The 24,558-nt window shown below is 48.8% G+C and overlaps 1 protein-coding gene across 1 annotated transcript; it reads right to left on the reverse strand.

Annotated features, from left to right (window-relative positions):
- Nucleotides 1–1,885: 1,885 nt before the first annotated feature.
- On the reverse strand, nucleotides 1,886–22,737 carry LOC144173806 (uncharacterized). Its single transcript, XM_077702063.1, has 8 exons — nucleotides 22,232–22,737; nucleotides 20,959–21,178; nucleotides 19,900–20,059; nucleotides 19,660–19,787; nucleotides 17,404–17,539; nucleotides 15,726–15,920; nucleotides 14,549–14,674; nucleotides 1,886–2,092 (listed from the first exon to the last, which is right to left on the reverse strand). Exons 1-8 carry the CDS (start codon nucleotides 22,239–22,241, stop codon nucleotides 1,886–1,888), a joined length of 1,182 nt encoding a protein of 393 aa, XP_077558189.1. The 5' UTR covers nucleotides 22,242–22,737.
- Nucleotides 22,738–24,558: the final 1,821 nt, after the last annotated feature.

Genomic DNA, 24,558 nt, shown 5'->3' on the forward strand with positions numbered 1-24,558 from the left:
GTCTTTCTGGTGGCTTCTGTTGCAGTATTTTAAGTGCAGTTTTGTGTATTGCATCAGAAGGCAAAGCGGGGGAAAAACCTCAACTCACCAGACAACCCTTTAACATCACCGGCCGGCACGTCCTAGAACCTCGGTTACCCGACGCCATCTGTCTCACAAGCCCTTCAACGCATTCCGTCTTCAATCCGGTCTCACAGTTCTCTATCCGAAATTCCTAGCAATATGCATTCAGAATTAAACCAAGGCATAAGACTCGCCCGAGTTAAACATATTCGATCCCAACTCCACTTTCACCCTGTGTGATAGGTATCGTAGCCAGGAATTCTTGAAGAAGAATCAAGTCCGGCTGAGGCGTTTGTGATGAAATTAGAGTTTTGACAGAGGAGAGTTTGCGACGGAGACCTCGACAGTTCCACTGCCATATAATTGGAGGATGAGACAGCATTATAATTGATCTTCGGTGTCCGAGGTGAAACGAACGTCTCGGGAGAAAGGGGGAGGGGGGCTGTTCTTGCCGGGTGGGGCGCGTTTACGACAGGGCCGATGGTCAAGGGCCTCCTCGATAATGGCGAGGCGGCGATTGAAATGCGAGAAAAGATTGACCATGAGGGCATAAAGCTCAGGGATCGTCTGTGGAGCGGTGAGTGGGAGCGGTAGGGTGGGAGAGGTGGAAGGACCAGGCGGGGCGAGAGCGTTACGATAGGTGAGGGATGACGTGATTGGCGTTACAGGAGGATGTACAGGGTTGGTAGGTGCCCCGACGGAAGGCTGCTGACTCACCGCCCCCTGTTGCGCTTGAGCAAATAAAATACTTCATGAACGCAGAAAACCGTCACCTGCTGTTACCAGCGCTACCTCCTGGGGGCATTTAAGAAATCAAGCAGCAATAGCAACGAAAGGTTCCGCTAGATGGGATCCACGTTCCGCTTGGAACGCTTGTGCAGTAGCATAGAGTTTCTCACTAGCTTATGTATGAAACTCTATGTGCAGTAGGGCGTCGTGGTTCTATAAATGTTGTAGTAGGGTACCTCAATTCACGCGCGTCTCCGCCGTTTGGCAGCGCTTGCATCGATACACCTGACTTGAAGCAGTAGAACGCGGTAAATTTAAATTCACTTGAGCAAAGCTCAAGCGCGTTATCTTAGGAGGAACGAGGCGGGAAAGGAACAACATGAGAGGTGAGCGGGAAAGAGAAGGGAGGCCTTTACTTGGCAGAGGCGCCGGTCGACTATCGTCTTTCGGCGACATTTGCAACGAAAGGACCCCAGGTACGCGGCCGGTTTTTGGCTAATTTATTCGTAATTTTGTGTGTGCCCGCACGCGTGCTTGTACGTGGGTGGAAGCCAGATGCGTCTGGTGTTCTTCTTTGTTCCGAACTTTTGAAAATGAACTGAGGCTGTAGACATGTGGTCGTATGACAGAGTACATGACTGCAACTAATTCTTGCCGCAGGCGGGAAGAGGTTAACAGAGTTACTTTAGCGTCTCTTGAAGGCTTAAACCGTCCGATTCTTTAAAAACAGGAGAGGCTTGTAAAAAAAAAAACAATTCTAGAAAAAATGCTCCTGCAAAAAAAAAAAAAAAAAAGGTTGGGGGGGGGGGGGGGGGCGGGGGACTTTGAGAATGGGTCTTTGATCTTGGTCGAATGGTTATTCCAGAAATGCAACACACCGTACCTATGCCAAGTCCGGTCGGGCTCTGGGAGGAAACCACAAAACTTCGGGAACTGCAAATAACTACGCGGAAGAGGAGCAAGACGACTGAGGAAGAAAAAAACAAACACAAATGAGGTAGGTCTGTTCAACTTTGTGTTCCTTCAAGGCAAACACTTCATCTGGTCGCGGAACTTTCTCCAAAGGGCCGGTTGGAGAGGAATGGTTGAACGTTCAGCCGGGCAGCTCGCCGCACTCCAAACGCTGCGTGGTGTTGCGTGCTTTGAAGACGTCCACCGCCTTGCGGGCTGTGCGCGTGAGCGTGAAGTTTCCGAACTTATTCCAGGTCTTGCACGCGTTAGCCCAGTCGTCGAACTCGCTGTCGAACACAGCCAGGCCGATGGGTCGGACGCCCTTCGTTGCGTTCTGGGCCTTGCACGCCTGGGGTGGACGCGAAGAAGAGCAGTGGTTAACAGGATGGACAACTGTGCAAGTTGGTATTCGTTCATGGCTACTAACAGCGCGCACAGACGAGGAACGAGTAAAGAAACAACAGGACGGGCGCTGATGTCGTCGAAAAACGTCTTCTGCCGCCTCTGCGTCAGAACGTTTCTCTTTCTCCCCCAACGTTCCAAAAAATTCTGCAGAAATTCATAGAATAATCTACTAATGCGTAGCATTCTTATGTCGCTTGTCTTGAGGGTGAGTTATTTAATGCCGAAGTTTTTGGTTTTTATAAATTCTGTCCGACCAATCATCGCCATTTACGCCGTTATAACGATTAGAAGTGGAACATTCGCGAAATCTGCATTATTGTGGATTGACATGCGTCATACGTTTTGCGATTTCACGCAATTTTATACAATGTTTTTTGTATTATTTATTTTCTCGAAATTTTATCCGACCAATTATCTCCATTTACTTTATTTAACGATTACATTTGGGACTTTCGCGAAATCTGCATTATTGTAAAAATGCAGAGTGTTACACGATACGTCAGATTGCGTAATTATTATATATATATTTTTATTTATTTAGTTTTCAAATTCTTGTCCGGCCAATTATCTCCATTTACGTTATTATAACGATTACATCGGAAACTTTCCCGAAATCTGCAATATTGTGGGAATGCAGGGTGTTACACGTTTAGCCATTTTCCATAATTTTTTATTTTCCTATTTTTTATTTTTTCAATATTTCGTGGGACCAGTTATCTCCATTTACGGTACTAAATCGATTACAGGTGGAACTTCCGCGATATCTGCATTTTTGTGGAAATGCAGGATGTTACACGGGGCTTACCGGGAGGGGAGGGTACTCGGCAAAGAATGATGACGCATTAAAACTTTTTTCTTCCTGCCTCGTCTTAGCGCGCTGTTATTTACAACCATGAACAAGTACTAGCTAGCCCAGTTGTGCATTATATTGCATTACATTTCTAGTAGTAGGGGCTCTTTTCCATGAAGTCAGCGCTCGTCCCGTTGTTTCTTTCTGCGTCCCTCGTCAGTGGTAAAGTTGCTTGACTTTCACTGCACCTTACTGGGTCTCTGCAGCGGGTTTTTAGCGTGGCAAGTAGATTTTCGCAGCCACCTGATATGGACAACTCTGGGTTTTTTCTATTGTTTATAAATTTAATGGTTTCGCAATAATAAACAGAATATGTGGCGGTTCTCTTTTCTACAAAGGAAAATAAAATGCTTTCATTAGTTTCGTTGATCTCTCTCTCTATATAGTATATATATATATATATATATATATATATATATATATATATATATATAGCGAATCAGAATAGGAAATGAGGGACTCGTAGAAATAACACAGAAATAAGGGTTGGCAGTCAAGAACACCTCGGAAAGCAAAGGGGAGGTTGTGTTAGCTCATTGAAACAGATAAAGAATTTGGAAAGAAAGAAAGAAAGCGAAGAAAAAATGCCCGCCAGGTGGGATCCGAACCCACGACCTCCAGAATACCGGTCTGGTGCGACCGGTATTCTGGAGGTCGTGGGTGAAACGAAAACGAGGTGAAAACGAGGTGAAACGAACGTCTCGGGAAACTTCTCGGGAGACCGCAAATAACTACGCGGAAGAGGAGCAAGACGCCCTGAGGAAAGCAAGTTCTCTTTGCTGAAACGTAGGCCACAATCGTGCTTTTACCTTGTTCGAAGTTTTTCTTCTCTTGTGTTCTCTACCATCTTCAAAGTTCTACTACTCCCTGGATTTTATATATCTATATATATATATATATATATATATATATATAGAGAGAGAGAGAGAGAGAGAGACAGAGAGAGAACATATATATATATATATATATATATATATATATATATATATTGAAATGGGGTTTATTGGCAAGGGTTGCTGTGTAGGCGAAAGACGAGGAGGGCACAGGCCGAGCACAGTCCGAGCACAGTCGACGCTTGGAGGAAGCAGAGCGAGAGAGAACCCCGTCGCTCCAGGCGATGGCGGTGCGGCTTCCATATTCGGCTTCTGCTACCGACGACGATAAAGTGGCGCACATCTCCCGCAGGGGATTGGTGACGGTCTTGATTCTTCCGGTGAACGTTGCCAATCTTCTGCATTACAATCACCCCCGGGCGAAAAGGGTAGCCATCCTGGCGACTCACGGCGCTGGCGAAACAAGTGGATCGTAATAGGGTTTTAGACGTTCAACATGCACTGTTTCCCGACCACGGCGTCGGAGATCCTGGGAAGGTGTTAAGGGCTCGACAACATAATTGACTGGGGAAGTCTGTTCGATGACGCGGTAAGGGCCTTGATAGTTTGAGAGGAATTTCGAGGAGAGACCAGGAGTCCGAGTGGGTACCCAGAGCCATACACGCGAATCAGGAACGAAGCTCGGCACGGGCTTGCCATCAGTGTGAGATTTTTGGCGGCCCTGTTCTTCCGTGGTAAAAGAACGAGCAAGTTGCCGGCATTCTTCTGCACGCTGGGCGGCCTCCGAGACCGGAGCACACTCAGATGGATCGGGACGATACGGCAGAATGGTGTCCAACATACACGATGGCTCACGCCCGTATAAAAGGAAAAATGGAGAGAACCCAGTCGTGACTTGAGTGGCGGTGTTATAAGCGTACGTCACGTATGGAAGCACCAGGTCCCAATTTCTATGATCGGACGCCACGTACTTAGACAACATATCTCCAAGGGTGCGGTTAAAGCGCTCTGTTAGACCGTTTGTCTGCGGGTGGTAAGCTGTGGTCGTGCGATGGACGACATGGCATTCTTTAAGAAGCGCCGAAACGACGTCAGACAGGAAGACACGTCCCCGGTCACTGAGCAGTTCTTTAGGGGCACCGTGACGAAGTATAAATCGACGCAAGAGAAACGAGGCAACGTCACGTGCCGTGGCAGTTGGCAGAGCAGCGGTCTCTGCATACCGTGTTAAGTGGTCAATGGCCACTATAACCCAGCGGTTTCCGGCGGCTGTGCAAGGTAATGGGCCGTACAAGTCAATGCCAACACGGTCAAATGGCTTGGCCGGGCAAGGCAGCGGTTGCAAAGGACCGCTCAGATGGGGCACCGGCGCCTTTCGTCGTTGGCAGTCTTGGCAGGACCGAACGTATTTGAGCACAAAGCTGTACATCCCACGCCAAAAGTAACGAATGCGCAAACGTTGATAAGTTTTGAGCAGGCCGGCATGACCGCACGTGGGATCGGAATGAAAAGAGGCGCACACATCGGATCGCAAATGTTGAGGGATTACAAGTAACCATTTGCGGCCGTCGGCATGATAGTTGCGGCGATAAAGCAGCCCATCGCGTACCGCAAAGTGTGATGCTTGCCTACGCAGGGCCCGAGTCGTAGCGGCCCTGGAAGGATCGGATAGGCAGCTGATGAGGGAAGCGATCCAGGGATCCTTCCGTTGCTCGGCTGCCATATCAGTCACCGAAAGGGCCAGCAGATCACCGGACGGCTTTTCAAGGTCAGAAGAAACTGGTGAACGTGACAGAGCGTCGGCATCAGAATGCTTCTGACCGGACCTGTATATGACACGGATGTCGTATTCTTGTAGGCGAAGCGCCCATCGCCCAAGACGACCTGCCGGATCCTTTAACGACGCCAACCAGCAAAGCGCGTGGTGGTCAGTGACCACATCAAATGGGCGGCCGTACAGATATGGTCGAAACTTAGCAAGCGCCCAGATGATGGCCAAGCACTCCTTTTCGGTTACCGAATAATTCGCTTCAGCTTTCGTCAACGTGCGGCTCGCATAGGCAACGACATATTCGTCAACGCCAGGTCTTCGTTGGCAAAGCACGGCCCCAAGGCCAACTCCACTGGCGTCAGTGTGAACTTCAGTAGGCGCTGTAGGATCGAAGTGGCGGAGTACAGGTGGAGAGGTCAGTAGACAACGCAGAGTCTCAAACGCGTGGTCGCAAGCTGGGGACCAGTCAGGTAAGTCGCTGGCACCACCAAGGAGTTTCGTCAATGGCGCAATGATAGAGGCAAAGTTGCGGATGAAACGTCGGAAGTATGAGCAAAGGCCTATGAAGCTCCGAAGAGATTTTATATTAGTGGGCTTCGGGAACTCGGCCACTGCACGGAGCTTCGCTGGGTCGGGTAGAACGCCGTCCTTGGTGACGACGTGGCCCAAGATGGTTAGCTTCCTCGCGGCGAAGTGGCACTTTTTTAGGTTCAGTTGGAGTCCAGCTCGAGAAAGACAGGTTAAAACCTGTTCTAGGCGCTGAAGGTGCGTCGGAAAGTCGGCAGAAAAAATGACAATGTCGTCTAAGTAGCACAAGCAAATTTTCCACTTGAGTCCCCTCAGAATATTGTCCATCATGCGTTCGAATGTTGCCGGGGCGTTACACAGCCCGAACGGCATAACATTGAATTCATATAATCCATCAGGGGTGACAAATGCCGTCTTCGAGCGATCAGCGTCGGCCATAGGTACCTGCCAATATCCGGATCGCAAGTCAAGAGACGAGAAAAACTCTGCACCCTGCAAGCTGTCCAGAGCGTCATCAATGCGTGGAAGCGGATAGACGTCTTTGCGCGTGATATTGTTGAGGCGACGGTAGTCCACGCAGAAGCGAATGGATCCATCCTTTTTTTTTGACGAGCACGACAGGAGATGCCCACGGGCTGCTTGAGGGTCGAACAACTCCACGCTGAAGCATGTCGTCCACATGCTGCTCGATGGTGCGGCGCTCAGATGGGGAAACGCGATAAGGCCGCTGCCGGAGGGGGGCATGGGTACCAGTGTCGATGGAGTGCTCGACTGTAGATGTGCGGCCAAGTTCGCTTTGGGCCAAGTCGAATGACGATTGAAATCGTTGAAGCAGCGCCAAAAGTTGGACTTGCTGGGTAGGGTCTAGACCGTCGTCAACAGAGGCAAGAAAAACATCAGTCGAAGGCTCCGCCCCAGGCGGACATGGGTCGAGTACGGCAACCTGAATCTGAGAAGTGCGGTCCGGAATGGCTATCACGCGACCAGAATCTATGTATTCCAAGCTGCCAAGTGTTTCACCCTCCAGAAGGGCGCACGGCGCCGAAGACACGTTAGTGACAAACATGTTGCCCGTTCCGGCGCTGAGAGTAAGGAGGGCAGACGGCAGGGGAAAACATTTGCGGCGGAGAAAAACGTCAGAGGGCGTAAACAGCGCCGTGGCGTCAGTCGTGGATGCGCAGCGCACGGGCACACAAACAGAAGAATAGGGCGGGACGTCGGTGTCGGTTGCCATGACAAGTTTGGTTGTGGCGGCACTTTTTCGGTCATCAAATAGTGCGTCACAGAAAGAAAACTCAACTTCTGCGCGCGCACAGTCGATCACTGCGTTATGACGCGAAAGGAAGTCCCACCCTAATATGACGTCGTGGGAACACGCCGGTAGCACAATGAGTTCAATGAAGTACAGCACGTCCTGAATAACGACTCTAGCCGTGCAAACGGCCGTTGGTTCAATGTTGTGCGCGCTTGCGGTTCGGAGCGACAGTCCTTGAAGAGGCGTCGTGACTTTGTGCAATAAACGGCATACATCGGCTTTGATGACGGAAACAGCAGCTCCCGTGTCTACCAGGGCGACAGTGCGAAAACCTTCTATGGTAACGTCGATAACATTAGTAGGGGACGAAGGAGGGTGAGGCCTTGTACTTTTCGACGTCAGCGCAGTTCTTGCCTCGGGAACTGCGGCGACTAGTTTTCCGTGTCTTCGTTACCAGGACGACGTCGCATCGGAGAAAGCGAGCGACGGCGCGGGGAAGATGGACGACGGTCAGTAAATGTGGTGCGATCCGAAGAGCGAGGTTCAGTCGGGGAGCGAAGTGGCACCTGGGCTTGAGCCGACGGCGGAAAACCGGCATGTGTAGCGTCCCATAATGACGGCGGACGGCGGCGGCAGTAGCGTGCGACGTGCCCAGGTACTCCACAAGCAAAGCAAATAGGACGATTATCCGGAGTACGCCACGGACCACCGGCCTGGGAATTAAACCGTGGAGGCGGAGGCACAGTTGGGACAGCTCGAGGTTGCACCGGAAACGTCGGCTGGTAGGTCAGGGTCGACTGCGGCAATGGTCTTGCGGTGATGTTGGCGTATGTGACTGGCGCGGCAATCGGCACGTATTGCGGACCAGGCGGAAGTGCTTCGGCAACTTGATCTCGGATCACATGCTCGAGAGAAGGTCCTAGCGTCGACACAGGCTTTGCCGCGGCAGGTAGAAGAGACAACTGACGGGCCACCTCCTCCCGCACGAAGTCTTTGATTTGCGAAAGCAACGAAGGATCTGCGTGCATCGCTGACAAACTTGACACACAGTCATTCTGTACAAGAGATCGTCGAGTGAGGGCCCGTTGCCTCCGTAACTCATCGAAGCTTCGGCACATATTAATGACTTCGGTCACGGTGCGTAAGTCCCTCGACAAAAGCATTTGGAAGGCGTCGTCATCTATTCCTTTCAAGATGTGCTTGATTTTTTCAGCTTCTTGCATAGAGGGGTCGACGCGCCGACACAGGTCGAGGACGTCTTCAATGTAACTCGTGAAGTTTTCACCGACCTGCTGGGCTCGTAAGCGCAAGCGCTGCTCTGCTTGAAGCTTGCGCACAGCTGGACGGCCGAAAACCGCAAGGAATTCGTCCTTAAACTCAGCCCATGTCTTAAGGCGGCTCTTGTTATTCTTGAACCACACCTCAGCGACGCCGGTCAGGGGGAAGCTCACGTAAGTGAGTTTGAAAACATCGTCCCACCGGTTGTACGCGCTCACCCGCTCAAAGGTTTCGAGCCAATCTTCCGCGTCGTTTTCATCAGTGCCGTTGAAGTCTGGCGGGTCTCGCTCACGCACAGCAACAGAGCATATCACAGGCCGAGGCGAGGGCGTAGCGGTTTGGTTGGCTTCGCTGGTCATCCTTTCGGGCAGCTTTCGGCTCCGGAGTTCCAGGACTGGATCGTGACCCCGGCTCCTCCACCACTTGAAATGGGGTTTATTGGCAAGGGTTGCTGTGTAGGCGAAAGACGAGGAGGGCACAGGCCGAGCACAGTCCGAGCACAGTCGACGCTTGGAGGAAGCAGAGCGAGAGAGAACCCCGTCGCTCCAGGCGATGGCGGTGCGGCTTCCATATTCGGCTTCTGCTACCGACGACGATAAAGTGGCGCACATCTCCCGCAGGGGATTGGTGACGGTCTTGATTCTTCCGGTGAACGTTGCCAATCTTCTGCATTACAATATATATATAGAGAGAGAGAGAGAGAGAGAGAGAGAGAGAGACCACGGTAAAAAAAAGAGAACAGATTTAATAACGTTTCGGCCGAGAGACCGGCCTTCGTCAGATACAGAGGTATTTGACAGAGGTATCTGACGAAGGCCGGTCCCTCGGCCGAAACGTTATTAAATCTTTTCTCTTTTTTTTGCCGTGGTCGAAATTTTATATATATATATATATATATATACATATATATATATATATATAAATCTAGAGAAAGATAAACTCACAAAGCGCGCAGAAATAGTATAAGTAAAGAGTCGGATACACAGCAAGAACAATAACAAACAATGTTTACTTACGTAGCGGCAACGGGACTTGCCTTCATCAGAGTAAAGTTCCATGATTTTGCTGTCGCAAACATTTTGAACACATTTCTTATATAGGTTTGCATAAAACTGTGAGAAAGAGCGGAAAATGTTTCGGAAATGGGGAGTGTGCATACAGTCAGGCTACGCCTATGTTACAACATCAACAAACAAACAAGAAAAATAAAAAGGGGGGGGGAGCGAGAGAGAGAAAAAGGGGTCGTGTTAACAATGCAGCGTTCAAGGTTGCACCATGACGGGTCAACGTATGCCGCGCGGGCTGCAAGTTCAGACAATGGGGGAAACTGGACAACCGCGGTTTGAAAAGAAAGGGAAGAGTATACACTGAGGTATTCAGTGACTGCTGAGACTGGTTCGGGGGGAAGCGAAGATGGGTGTGCCCCCCGCGGGTCAAGAGAATAGATAGGGGGCACAAAAGAGCATTTCACAGAAGCTAGCAATTGAACAGGAAATAGGTAGGGTCACAAAAGGTTAAACATGAATAGATCACAAAGAGTTAAACATTCTTAAGTGATGGTGGGAACGAGGCCTCCCTCCCCAGGACAAATGGCATTGTTGAGCCGCATTAGGCTAATAAAGCTGCTGTATTAGGAGAGTTTCTGCGCATTCTGATGGCAAACTCGAGGGTAGGAATAATGGACATAGTTATAAAAATTATGAAGCCGCTAATTTTAATCGAGGGATAAGCACGTTAGTTTTCCGTAACTTTCATTAATTCCAAGCGTGGCTGACCCAAACTTAGAAATGAGATAAGATTCCCGAACCTCGCGGTCGTGGTGCGTTTTGAAGGCGGATTCTAAAATCGTTGCTTTAAGATGTTCAAATGCATGCCCGGGACTGTTCACATGTCTTGACAGGAACGAATAAGGGCAGCTTTTTGCATGCAAAAAGCTGCCCTTATTTGCCCCTGTCAAGAGATGTGAACAGTCCCGGGCATGCATTTGAACATCTTAAAGCAACGATTTTAGAATCCGCCTTCAAAACGCACCACGACCGCGAGGTTCGGGAATCTTATCTCATTTATAAGTTTGGGTCAGCCACGCTTGGAATTAATGAAAGTTACGGAAAACTAACGTGCTTATCCCTCGATTAAAATTAGCGGCTTCATAATTTTTATAACTATGTTCATTATTCCTACCCTCGAGTTTGCCATCAGAATTTGCAGAAACTCTCCTAATACAGCAGCTTTATTAGCCTAATGCGGCTCAACAATGCCATTTGTCCTGGGGAGGGAGGCCTCGTTCCCACCATCACTTAAGAATGTTTAACTCTTTGTGATCTATTCATGTTTAACCTTTTGTGACCCTACCTATTTCCTGTTCAATTGCTAGCTTCTGTGAAATGCTCTTTTGTGCCCCCTATCTATTCCCTTGACCCGCGGGGGGCACACCCATCTTCGCTTCCTCCAGAACCAGTCTCAGCAGTCACTGAATACTCTTCCCTTTCTTTTCAAATCGCGGTTGTCCAGTTTCCCCCATTGTCTGAACTTGCAGCCCGCGCGGCATACGTTGACCCGTCATGGTGCAACCTTGAACGCTGCATTGTTAACACGAACCCTTTTTCTCTCTCTCGCTCCCCCCCCCCTTTTTATTTTTCTTGTTTGTTTGTTGATGTTGTAACATAGGCGTAGCCTGACTGTATGCACACTCCCCATTTCCGGAACATTTTCCGCTCTTTCTCACAGTTTTATGCAAACCTATATAAGAAATGTGTTCAAAATGTTTGCGACAGCAAAATCATGTAACTTTACTCTGATGAAGGCAAGTCCCGTTGCCGCTACGTAAGTAAACATTGTTTGTTATTGTTCTTGCTGTGTATCCGTCTCTTTACTTATACTATATATATATATATATATATATATATATATATATATATATATATATATATATATATATATATATATATATATATATATATATATATATATATATATATATATATATATATGTATATATATACTGTGGGTTCTTGTTATCCGTTTTATTTTTTATTTATTTTTAGTTTTTCCTCTTCCACTTCTCTCACTATTTTGCTGCCAACAGTGATCCCATTGTACAAACTCCCTTCCCTTGCCCTTGCTACATTTTCTGTATATATGTGACCCTGAAACCAACTTATTCTGTGCTCTGAAGAAAGGAAGTCCTCTTCCTGAAACATCACTAAACCTTTATTTTGATTTTTAATGGTTTTCTCGTGCGTCCCTGGCTCTACTTACCCTATTGTTTCGCTTTTCGCGCTCTGTGCGAGTTTTTATGCTTCCAGACTCTCTCTCTCTCTCTCTCTCTCTCTCTATATATATATATATATATATATCAAGGTTGCAGTCGTCATTGCCAGTGCTATTCGGCTTTTTTTTTCGAAATATTTAATAGGGCCGAATGACGTGTGCTTGTCACGTTTCTTTTTTGATTCATTGATAAATAACCGAAAATATAAGTCGAGAAAAAATCCGCCGTTTTCCGGGAGCGGGACTCGAACCCACATCTCCGCATAACCGGTGCGGTGCGTTAGCCATTACGCTATCCCCACAGCGGCTTCTCTCTCGACTTTAAAGCGGGGGTTTATATTTACAAGAGCTCTGAGGCCGGTCAACTAGCGCCGCCCCTCGACTACCGCGGGAGACGTAGAACGTCTTCTTTCCCAGCGGCCGCCACGTAGAACGTGGTCGGAGGTCGGGGTTAGCAATTGGCATATCCGAACTGCTGGAGCCAGTGCCTCGTAATGCATGTAGCAGAACAGAGAGATACGGGACGAGGGACTCGGTAAAGATACATATCAAGGTTGCAGTCGTCATTGCCAGTGCTATTCGGCTTTTTTTTTCGAAATATTTAATAGGGCCGAATGACGTGTGCTTGTCACGTTTCTTTTTTGATTCATTGATAAATAACCGAAAATATAAGTCGAGAAAAAATCCGCCGTTTTCCGGGAGCGGGACTCGAACCCACATCTCCGCATAACCGGTGCGGTGCGTTAGCCATTACGCTATCCCCACAGCGGCTTCTCTCTCGACTTTAAAGCGGGGGTTTATATTTACAAGAGCTCTGAGGCCGGTCAACTAGCGCCGCCCCTCGACTACCGCGGGAGACGTAGAACGTCTTCTTTCCCAGCGGCCGCCACGTAGAACGTGGTCGGAGGTCGGGGTTAGCAATTGGCATATCCGAACTGCTGGAGCCAGTGCCTCGTAATGCATGTAGCAGAACAGAGAGAGTCCCTCGTCCCGTATCTCTCTGTTCTGCTACATGCATTACGAGGCACTGGCTCCAGCAGTTCGGATATGCCAATTGCTAACCCCGACCTCCGACCACGTTCTACGTGGCGGCCGCTGGGAAAGAAGACGTTCTACGTCTCCCGCGGTAGTCGAGGGGCGGCGCTAGTTGACCGGCCTCAGAGCTCTTGTAAATATAAACCCCCGCTTTAAAGTCGAGAGAGAAGCCGCTGTGGGGATAGCGTAATGGCTAACGCACCGCACCGGTTATGCGGAGATGTGGGTTCGAGTCCCGCTCCCGGAAAACGGCGGATTTTTTCTCGACTTATATTTTCGGTTATTTATCAATGAATCAAAAAAGAAACGTGACAAGCACACGTCATTCGGCCCTATTAAATATTTCGAAAAAAAAAGCCGAATAGCACTGGCAATGACGACTGCAACCTTGATATGTATCTTTACCGAGTCCCTCGTCCCGTATCTCTCTGTTCTGCTACATGCATTACGAGGCACTGGCTCCAGCAGTTCGGATATGCCAATTGCTAACCCCGACCTCCGACCACGTTCTACGTGGCGGCCGCTGGGAAAGAAGACGTTCTACGTCTCCCGCGGTAGTCGAGGGGCGGCGCTAGTTGACCGGCCTCAGAGCTCTTGTAAATATAAACCCCCGCTTTAAAGTCGAGAGAGAAGCCGCTGTGGGGATAGCGTAATGGCTAACGCACCGCACCGGTTATGCGGAGATGTGGGTTCGAGTCCCGCTCCCGGAAAACGGCGGATTTTTTCTCGACTTATATTTTCGGTTATTTATCAATGAATCAAAAAAGAAACGTGACAAGCACACGTCATTCGGCCCTATTAAATATTTCGGAAAAAAAAAGCCGAATAGCACTGGCAATGACGACTGCAACCTTGATATGTATCTTTACCGAGTCCCTCGTCCCGTATCTCTCTGTTCTGCTACATGCATTACGAGGCACTGGCTCCAGCAGTTCGGATATGCCAATTGCTAACCCCGACCTCCGACCACGTTCTACGTGGCGGCCGCTGGGAAAGAAGACGTTCTACGTCTCCCGCGGTAGTCGAGGGGCGGCGCTAGTTGACCGGCCTCAGAGCTCTTGTAAATATAAACCCCCGCTTTAAAGTCGAGAGAGAAGCCGCTGTGGGGATAGCGTAATGGCTAACGCACCGCACCGGTTATGCGGAGATGTGGGTTCGAGTCCCGCTCCCGGAAAACGGCGGATTTTTTCTCGACTTATATTTTCGGTTATTTATCAATGAATCAAAAAAGAAACGTGACAAGCACACGTCATTCGGCCCTATTAAATATTTCGAAAAAAAAAGCCGAATAGCACTGGCAATGACGACTGCAACCTTGATATGTATCTTTACCGAGTCCCTCGTCCCGTATCTATATATATATATATATATATATATATATATATATATAGAGAGAGAGAGAGAGAGAGAGAGAGGGAGAGAGATCGCAAATCTGCCGATCAGCCACTGAATTAACTGAAGCCTAACGTGCGTACATTCACGACCTTAAGAAAGACCCCAGTGACCTGCCTTATCGCGATGGCCGAATACTTTACGTATTCGATCACTGGAAGGAACCTGCGAGATAAAACCAAACTCGCCTTTGCGAAAAGCGTCACCTCGTTGTCGAAGACGAAGGCCAGCCCTGCGCTCTCTTCGTAGGTGGTAATCACTTCATGCGACTTGTCCATGGCCGCGTGCGCCCCGTATGTCTCGTCCATGCACACCTACGGCACGGAATTACGCGCAGAAGGAATTGCGCCAAAATAAATAGAGCGCGTTGTACGCCTGTTTAGGCCACGGGATTATAGTAACTTGACGAAATACAAGTACAGGTTGGAGGCGCTATAAATACGATGTCCAACTCCTCAATCACCGTTACCGAGCTTTATAATGTCTATCATTTCATTTCGACTTATCGTTACAAACAGTGTTTTCTAAGAGCTTTAACCCTGCGAGCAGTTTAACACCCTGGGCAGAACACGCTTTGAGGCAAAACCAACTTTTTTGAACAGGCACTGTAGCGCTTAATCAATATAAGGCTATGGAACGCTTAAACGACCTTATCATTGCGCTGAGTTTTATTTGCTTATCACAATTAGTCCACAGGGGAGTTATAACCGTTCCAGGATTCTCGTCTGCTGCCAATAGATGCCCTTGTACGGGAGAAGTGCATTTACAAAAAATGGCTGTAGCTTGTATTTTCCCGTAACTATAACGAAACAAACTCTCTTGGGTTAGACTGTTCAGGCAACTACATTGACATAAGGAATTTTATCTCAGCATGTATTATAGATAAATAACGTTCACAGTTCCCATTTAAATAACACGAAGCCGCTGAATTTAAGCCATCCCTGCACTGTCACCAGGCTCAGGAAAGCCACTGTGAAACGGAGTCCAATATTTGTTTGCTAGGGTATGGCTGTAGTCCTTGCTCATTAGGTTAACTCAGCAGTATGCTGAATCGTAAACTTAAACAATCGTGGGTTTGTTTCATGCACTTGATTGGTCTCCAAGTTATTTCGACAGCGCAAAGACCGATACGTTGACAAATAAAGTACGCGTAGCCAAATTGTAATTCAAGGTCAATATGTCATTCATATTTCAATCTCATTCTCAGCGTTCTCGTAACAGCTTCAGCTTCGTTTATCAAATAATTTGATAATTTGATAAACAAAATAATAGGGAAATTGTAGGCGTTTTATGTGATGCCTCTGATCTCGAAAGGTAGGAATGGTATAGAATCGTGAGGCCCCGTTTCATGCGTCGTGTTGGTACCGTAATGCGGGAATCGAGTTGAGTGCCGGTTCCGTTGTCTAGCGGCTGGCACTTGGCGCCGACTACATAGGCGCTTCTGTTCTTGCCTCCAGTCAGGGACTTGTACCAGCGTCCGGCCAGGGACACTGATATCGCCAGCCTCGTGGTCTTGTCGAAAGATGAATTCCTCTGCCGCACGTAATCCAACGTGTCTTTCTGCGAGTCGAGCGGAATCATCGCGCGGCCGTTAATAAGGGTGTTAAAACGTTGCCGTCATGGCGCTCTACGAAGTCGTCTGTACCAACTTCCGGGCTACGCCACACGTCAGATATTCGTGACTGCTGTCGTTCTACGACACAGCCAACGCTGTCGGGTGTCGTTGCTGTCTTTGGCCGTTTGTAAGCAGTGACAGAGGAAACAGTTTTCAACAGTGGAGCCACAGTCGAACCTCGTCATAACGAAGCAGCATCGGGACAGAAAATTTGTTTGTTATAACCGATATTCGTTATAACAGTAGAGGTAAAAATCGGCTGTAAAAAATCTACAATGTGGCTGGCGCAAAAATACTTGATGCAAAAATGCATTTTTTAGGCTTCCAGCCCACTATAAACAAAGTAACCCTTACCCGTCTCCTTGTTGCATTTCAAGATGAATGAGCCGGAACATGAGTACGTGAAATTACAACAAAACAAGGTTCACTTGACAAAACAGGCCTGCGTCCTTATTTATTTCGTGAAGGATGTGAAGCTTCATGTGGTGGCTATTCACAGCACTGAGCAGGATGGAGTTTTCCACAGTGTCAACGAACAAAAGGGCCTTTATACTTCTGCAGTTTCGGGTGCCGGAGGGTTTTTCCAAGTAGCTTCTCAGCCTCCTGGTCAAATAATTCTTCGTTATATCTGATATCGTGTGCGGCTGACGGTTTCAGTTTCGTTATAAAAGTGCCATTAAAACAAAGCGTGACCAACCAAAGATCATATTTAGTTCCCTATAGCCGATAATTCGCTTTATCAGTGTTCGTTATAACGAGGTTCAACTGTATTCTACAAGCCGTAAGTTAGGTGCTGCAGAAAAACATACCAAGAAAATGTGGAGCGCGCGTGAGCGCGTGCCTCGCTACGACCGCCGAGCGTTCCCGGCATGCGCGATGGCTTTGGCAAAAACAAACAAACAAACAAACAAAAAAACCCCTCCAGCGCTGTCGTCAAGCGCTGGAGGTTTTCGAAGCATATTGCCGCGACAATATGACTACTACTAATACTACTACTAGCACAGTGCAAAGCAATGACGGAGCATGGAAATAAACAATTTCAAAGTTGTACACATGCGTGGTGGTGATGTGTCCTTGAGTGCTCACTTATAAAAAAATCCTGCAACTTCGCTAGGGTTCAAGCGTTGCGCGACGTTGTGCAAGCTTCGCCAGTTAAGCTGATGAAAGTCTACAGGATGACTTTTCATCCCCCACTCGCCGCGAAGAAGACGACGACCTCTTCGATGCATATGACGACGGTTACTAGCACCGGAACTATGTAAATAAACAATGATACTGTAACTTAACTATCAATCCGGCAATGCTCACCCACAACAGCTTCGCCATTGAAGGCTTGCGCGTGAGTGCAAGCTTGCGTGAATTTTTTGGGATTGGCTGGCGTTAAAACGAAATTGTACGCGTTAAATATGGAGAAGAGTTGGGACTTACAATGTTGGGCTGGTTCTCGACGAGCGGCTTTTCCCACACCGTCGTTCCCGTTATCGTGCAGCCCTTGTTAGCGTCCACTTCGTCCGCGCCGCCGTCCAGGTGAGTGCGGAGGACCACTAGACCGACCTTGAGGTCCCTGCGAATGCCGCATTCGCTTAGTCGCGGGAGACGATAATCCATGGGTGCCGAATTGGAGGGCAGGGGGAGGTCTGCAGAATGGACAATAGCTGCATTCCAAAAGCTTTTAACATGAAAGTGTTTTATTCCCTGATACACAAAGATTTCACTGATGTCATATCCGTCACGGAAGTGACGCCAGTACAACTGAGCAAGCGGCCTGTGAAGGGTGCACGCCTGCACATAGGGTCTTCTTGCGGGAAGCAACCTTTCGTACTAAAGAGTACGTTATACTTAGGATTGTTCGTTTTCGGGTTTTTATATTTTAACATGAAAGTGTTTTATGCCGGTATACACCAACATTTCGCTGAGGTCATATCCGTCACGGAAATGACGCCCGTACATCTTTGCCGAAGCGACCCGCCAGCAGGACGTCGCTCTCCAAGCACACCCACAAGACAGCCGCCGACCCGCAAATCATGCTGAGCTTCAGATTTCGCTGCACATTTCACTTTCGTGCTCTACCGATTCATATGACAGAGTAATCAACCACAGTTTTTTTTCCCCCAAAAGGCCCTTAAATTGACAATATCGCCGGTAAAGAATACTTCACCGCAAGGTGAGCCACAGTGAAAGGAAACTAGCTTTACGAAGCAGGGCATGACCGAGCGGAACACGTTAAAACAATAATTTATAGGCGCCGTTACTCGTAAACAAAACGCTGTGACGTCCTGTTCTTCGCTGTCCTCCTCTCCCTCCCCCACAACCCAGCCCCCAACCCCTCAATAGTTGTCCAAGGAAATGGGTGTAAGCGACAAAATCTGTTCGAGTATTTCAACGTGACAATCACACTCAAAACCTCCCGCCGTCAGCCCTTCTTGCCTCTTTGTTACGCGTACTGTTTCCCGCGTTTTTTAGGGGTAACCACTGCCACCTCCGAGATTTAAAATTTACTTATTCACCCAAATATCTCAGTAACGCTTTATCGCAGGTTTCAAAGCTTCGCTGGCTATCCACCTTCGCAGAGTGGAATGGCTCATGATTTTTTCTTCTTTTAACCCTGGCTGGCTGTGGGCACGGCATCGGCCACGTGACCACAGCGTGTGGCTTTGAAACTTTTGTCTCCGGATGCTTACGCGTGTCTTCACCGGCAGGGAATAAGAAAGGCGCGTTGCCGTGCTTTCGTTGGGATTTATTTCTGTGGTGTTTCCGCTGCGACCTTAAAGGGACCCGGCAACACTTTCGATAAGCGCTTTCACTCTTTCCTTCGCGTCTGGAACCACTGCGAAAACTACATTTATCGCCAGCACGGAGCGGCACTGCGTGATTTGCTCGTCGCACCAGATACACCTTTTATTTCTGCTTTGTTTTTTGTGGCTTTCTTTAAAATTTGCAATTGAAAAGCGTTCATTGCTGCAACTGAAGGAATACCGGCCAACAGCCGCTACATGGCCTTAGTGACGTAACACGAGCCGTCGAAGAACGGCAAGGCCGGGAAAGAAAGAAAAATCTTTTGAGCGAGTTTCCAAGTTATCTGATGGGCATAGAGCAGTAATTTTTGGCTGAGGTACTTTGCGACCCCCCAGTCTAAGTACTTGGTGTGTTGGGTGACCAGGTTCTGCAAGCATTTAAGATTTCAAAAGTCAAGAAAGTGTCGCAGGGTCCCTTTATAAGCGGTGCATGTCCTTTCTCCTCCCTCACACCGTTACGCGCCATTCCGCAACTTGCAAAGGGTGGGCCATTGATTAGAGAAGAGCTGACAGAACACTTATAAGTGTCAGGTTAACGCAGTAAGGTTAGGCAGAGCACCTAACTTGAAGGACGAAAAATGGACGGGCGGCACGATGATTATGTTAGCCACCAACGGGTGTGATGGGAAACAGACGACGTTGACTGTTTAGATAAGAATATCAGGGGCAAGCAACGGACTTGGGCTACGCGGTATAGAAGCAGCTGGGGGCCGTTAAAATGTGCCTCCGGTCTGCTCTAGTAGTTCTCTAGTAGGCACACGACGACTAATAATTGTATTACGGGCTGTGGCTTCAGTGCACTGAGCGTTTATCCTGTTACGATAAGACAGCGTACCACTGGGCATGCCATGATTATATGAAAAGAAAAACATTTAGCGAAATGACTTACTTCAAGGCCTTTTCAAGATTTCTGTAAATTTTTGCGTTGACGTCCTTGAAGTATGCCATCCCCACCGCAAGATACGGCTTGAAGTTTCTCTTTTTACTAGTATGATTGGCTTGCATCTTCTTAAGCTTCTGTATAAATCGCAGGAACAACAACAACAAAAAAAAAAAGCCGAAGTTAGTATTTTCCCACGATGCGCGCGGCGCAATACCAAAAAGCAGAGCACAAAATTATTGCTGGTACCTTAAGAAGAACGAACAGGGCCTGTACATCTTTCCCCTCCGTTTTCTTGGATGGCACAAAGTCAAGAACGCCGTAGTGGTGTACGCCAGTGGACCATAGCTGCTCGAACGTTTCTTCTCCTTTTTTCGACGAAATATCTTTGCTGGCTTTATCAATGCCTCTGGAGGAGAATATCGAGAGAAAAAAAAAGCCGGTGCGTCTTGGAATTAATATTCAACACCCCCCCCCCCCCCCTCCTTCACACACACGCATGCATGCAATCTCAAATTCAGACTCAGACTCAGTTTCCTTCTCAGAAGGGATCTCGCTGATTCATTCATTCATTCATTCATCTTTATTCACGTTTGTTTTCCATAGCCTTTCCCCCGGTCTACCTAAGCACTAAATGCTTGTTGGCTTTGCAGGCAGCTGGTGTACACATGCGCTATAAAGATGCGCGCTTAAGACGTTTAAAGCATAGAGTTTCATACTAATATATACTAGAGGGAAATATGTCGCTGCAGCCGCGGTATGGTGGCTAGCCGCGGGTCGCCGTGGGCGGCGCCATTGCCGCTAGCGACATTCCTCGCCTACTTGGCTTAGCTAGCCATATGGCTTTTTTTTTGTCTCGAAGCCAAAACCAAAAAAAAAGGGTAACATTTCTTTCTCGTTCATCGTGCATGAAGCTTCTACATAATCACTGACAAATTAATCTTTCTGGAGGTTCAATTTTGCACTAACAAAACAAATTTGATGAAGCTTCTACAGAATATTGTTGCTTTTTTTTGCAACCAGAGCCAACTTTTCAGCCTCTTCATGAGCCATGCCAAAGACAAGTGAGACGTGCCTGCCCAGTGCCCGGTACATGACGGAACGTTCGCCGAAGCGCGGCTCCCCTAGACGGTGGCGCCAGATTTCTCTCTAGTGTATATTAGTATGAAACTCTATGGTTTAAAGTATGCGCTATAAACGCTGCGGCGTTTGATAGCGCAACAGCAAGACAAGATAATAAAGAAGTTAGAAGGACGCAGGCACCACCCCAGTGCTCCTTATTGTTAAGAATTATCGCAATTGTCTCACGTGGTCGCCACGGCGATGCCGGACTCGGTGGACGTGTACGTCTTCACCACGGCCAGCACACGTCGCAAGCCCGCGGCGAATTCGCCTCCCTGAAATGTGTTGGCCTTGTCCGCGTAGAGCGCGCTGTAGAAGGCCAGGTCGCACAGTCCGTCTTCGGGGAAGCGCATTTTCCAGTCGACGCGGTCGCCGAACACGCAGATCAGTGGCCGCTCGGGCAGCTCTGAGGGGAATCGAGTGAGATTTAGGTAGGTTTAGTTCGTGAATAGGAATTATGCACTCACTAGTAAATAGTAAGAAAAAGTCGTGCAAGCTCAAAATCTTGCGGAATATGACGTAGTAAATTATGAATTGTAATTGTTTATATTGAGATATATGCGATTGTAATTGTCGGTTCGTACGTATGTCACAGCGTATTTACCTCCAAGCCTTCACTCTAAAACCTTCAAACCTTCACCTAGGGCGCCTTCACCACAATGTTCCGGAATAACCGAAGTGGCGTAGTATGTAAATTCGGTGAATGACGTCGCCGAGCATAGAATTTGAGTCAAAAATTGCCTCTGGGCTGGGACATAGCGCAATGCAAGACTCTTTGCATGCCTTGCGTGTTGTCCCTGCGCACGTGCATTTTTAGGTGCGGAGTACCTTAGGACCGCATAATGTCAGTCCGCATCCGTGCGCATAGCATTTACGATCGCAAAAAATCACACAGGTACCAGCAGGATTCGAGCCTGTGTCTGGTAGACCGGACCGAGTTAGTATAGGTCAGTCGTCCTGCCCATTGGGCCACGACTGTGAGTTAGTACCAGAGAGTCAAACGGCTTACTCCCTCGCATGTAACGGTGCGGAGTACCTTAGGACCTCCCAGTGTCCGTCCGCGTCCATCCGAGCACACACCACCATCAAGCGAAAATCAAGCGAAATTTGATTTGAGCCGTGAGTTGCAGATTCATTTAGGGAATTATCAAAGTGCAACTCACGCCTCAAATCGAATGACGGTCGGGGCGTAAATCGGATGTCACTCGGAGCGCAACTTGAATGTCATTTCGAGTACCCGTACTCCGCATCCTCGCCATCATCCGCGGAGTGGAGATGCTGCCATTTTTTTTAGTCAAAACGTAAGTTTGGCTTCGTCATTCGCCGAATTAGCACACTAGGTAACTTAGATTGGTCATTCTGAAGCATTGCGGTGAATGCGCCCTAAGGGGACTTCCTAGAGTGTAGACCATGGCTGCTCCTGAAGGTTTTTTAACGGGGTTGAATTGAGCGTGCTTACTCTTGGTCATCTTTGGCGACACCGATGACTGCTTCCGGGAAGTACCACCAGTCCGGCTGCTACGCGTACTCCCTGCGGTCTTGCCGCTTCCCGGTTTCCGTTGCTTGTCTGCCGCTCCAGTGGATGCCCTGCCAGTTGAACTGCCTTTGGTGGATGCGCTACCAGCTGCTTCGGTGCTGACTGCGCTTCCGCTGGCCGCGGTCGAGGCCGGGATTTCGCCGTCTAAGCTTACAGAGGAACTGCCCTTGGCGTCACTGGCCGCATGCTCTTCAGCTTTGCCTCGACCACCACCAATTTCGGCACCACGGCGAGCGCCCTTCTTGGTGGCGTTTTTTGAACCGGCGGTACTGCCTTTCGCTTCGCTCTTCTCAGTTGCGCCACTTCCACTGGCAACGCTTCTGTGATGGGCAGCGCCAGCCTTTCTAGACCCGGCGGTACTGCCTTTCGCTTCACTCTTCTCAGCCGCGCCACTTCCACTGGCAGCGCTTCTGTGATAAGCAGCGCCAGCCTTTCTAGACCCTGCGAGTAGAAAGAATCAACAAAAGGAAGGCCGCCATCTAACCCAATTCATGTTGTATGGTCAGACGAGGGAGTACTACCGGCCTACTGAGAGCGCGCAGTATTGCAATGTATTATTATGAGCAATATGAAAGGGAACACAGGAACGCGTAGAAAACACCCTCAGACCCAGATGTGAGTGAATACGAAGCGGCCGCCGTCGGGAACAAAGTGGAAACAAGGACGCTGTTCTAACAACTGCTCCCATTCCCTCCCTGCGTCTTATCGGCTGTCAGACGATACCATATTATCGGCGAAATGACGTTAAGCTGCTGCTTTGCACAAATGCAAGAGTGGTGGGAGTGCCAACAGTTAGTGGAAGAGCGACCTCCTTCCACCCTTTGTTTTTCCAGCGCCAACCGCGTACCGCTCCGAGTCTGTTTCAAGGCTGTTTGAGACGCGTTCCTGTGCTTCCTTTCACATTGCTCATAATAGTACAAATATGCGTCTCCTTTGCTTCTGATGCCCGCCATCATTTCGAGCGTTTTCACGCCATCGCCGCATTTACGTGTCACAGAGAAGAGACGCCTGCTATTGGCCAGCTTTTTCACAGACTTCCGGTGAGGGGCAACGTCGTGTGCCCACCGCCAGCGGGATCCGTCAGCACCGCCCGCATGAGTTAACTAACACTTCATGCCGCACTTTTCCTCTCTCTGGAATCCGTCCGGGCTTCATCATAATCTTAAAATGTAGCATTCCTTGGCCAGTGACCCTGGGGTATTGGGTGATTAAATCATTCACGATTTTTAGATGCGAAGGCATCTCATTCACCCGCCTTGTCCCTGCATCCGGCGTCGTAGGCGTCCGCCCCACCTCATTCTCCTCGCCGCGCCAGCTGGATTAAAGTGGATTGTGTTGGATTGTGTTGCGTCATAGACGCGGCAGACGCACTGGCGCCGGCGCGTCCCCTCACCGTTATGCGCGCTATAAAACGCGGTGCCTGCGCCGCTCCGCTCCATCGTTCCAGCGCCGTTCCTCCGCTGTCCAACGCTGCAACGTAAACCCCCTATGCGTCGCATCTACACAGGGGTTCCCGCGAGGGGAGGTGGGAGTTTTTTGTACTGCACTAATTTTTCTGTATTGAGTGATTCTCCCGCCAGTCGTGTAAGTAATTTGCCGCCACTTGCAGGCAACCAAGTGTGTTTGACTCGGGTTACTGACTGACTGGACTGGACTGGACTGGACTGACTGGACTACTGGACTGACTGACTGACTGACTGACTGGACTACTGGACTGACTGAGTGACTGACTGACTGACTGACTGACTGACTGACTGACTGACTGACTGACTGACTGACTGGACTACTGGACCGACCGACCGACCGACCGACCGACCGACTGACTGACATCAAAGTTTCCACGTCTACTTAGCCCAAGAAACGGCCATCGTCTTTAATTTATGCTCCCTTGATACGTGAAGACTGCATTAGTGCTGATCGCGTACTCCATAGCGTCGGCTGGAGGTGCTTCAGGAATCGCTTCAATGGTTTAATGCAGGTGCTTGCATGTGGGTAGGGAGGCAAACAGGGCGGGATAAGGCATTGGATAGAAGGAGTCGGGCTTGTTAATTCTACAAATTCAACATGTGCTGTAAAACATGGCAGGAAGGAGGATTATATATGTACAGCACTAGCGCTTAGGTGACAATGTACTCATTACCATCATCATCAGCCTATCTATATCCACCGCAGGATGCACGCCGCCCCTCCCACACGCTTCGAACCACTGCTATCTTATAGTCTGCATGCCTGGACCCGACCATTGCCTC

This window comes from Haemaphysalis longicornis, unplaced genomic scaffold (genome assembly GCF_048455015.1).
Source record: "Haemaphysalis longicornis isolate Haplotype H1 unplaced genomic scaffold, Haemaphysalis longicornis Haplotype H1 scaffold_3, whole genome shotgun sequence".
Lineage (NCBI taxonomy): Eukaryota > Metazoa > Arthropoda > Arachnida > Ixodida > Ixodidae > Haemaphysalis > Haemaphysalis longicornis.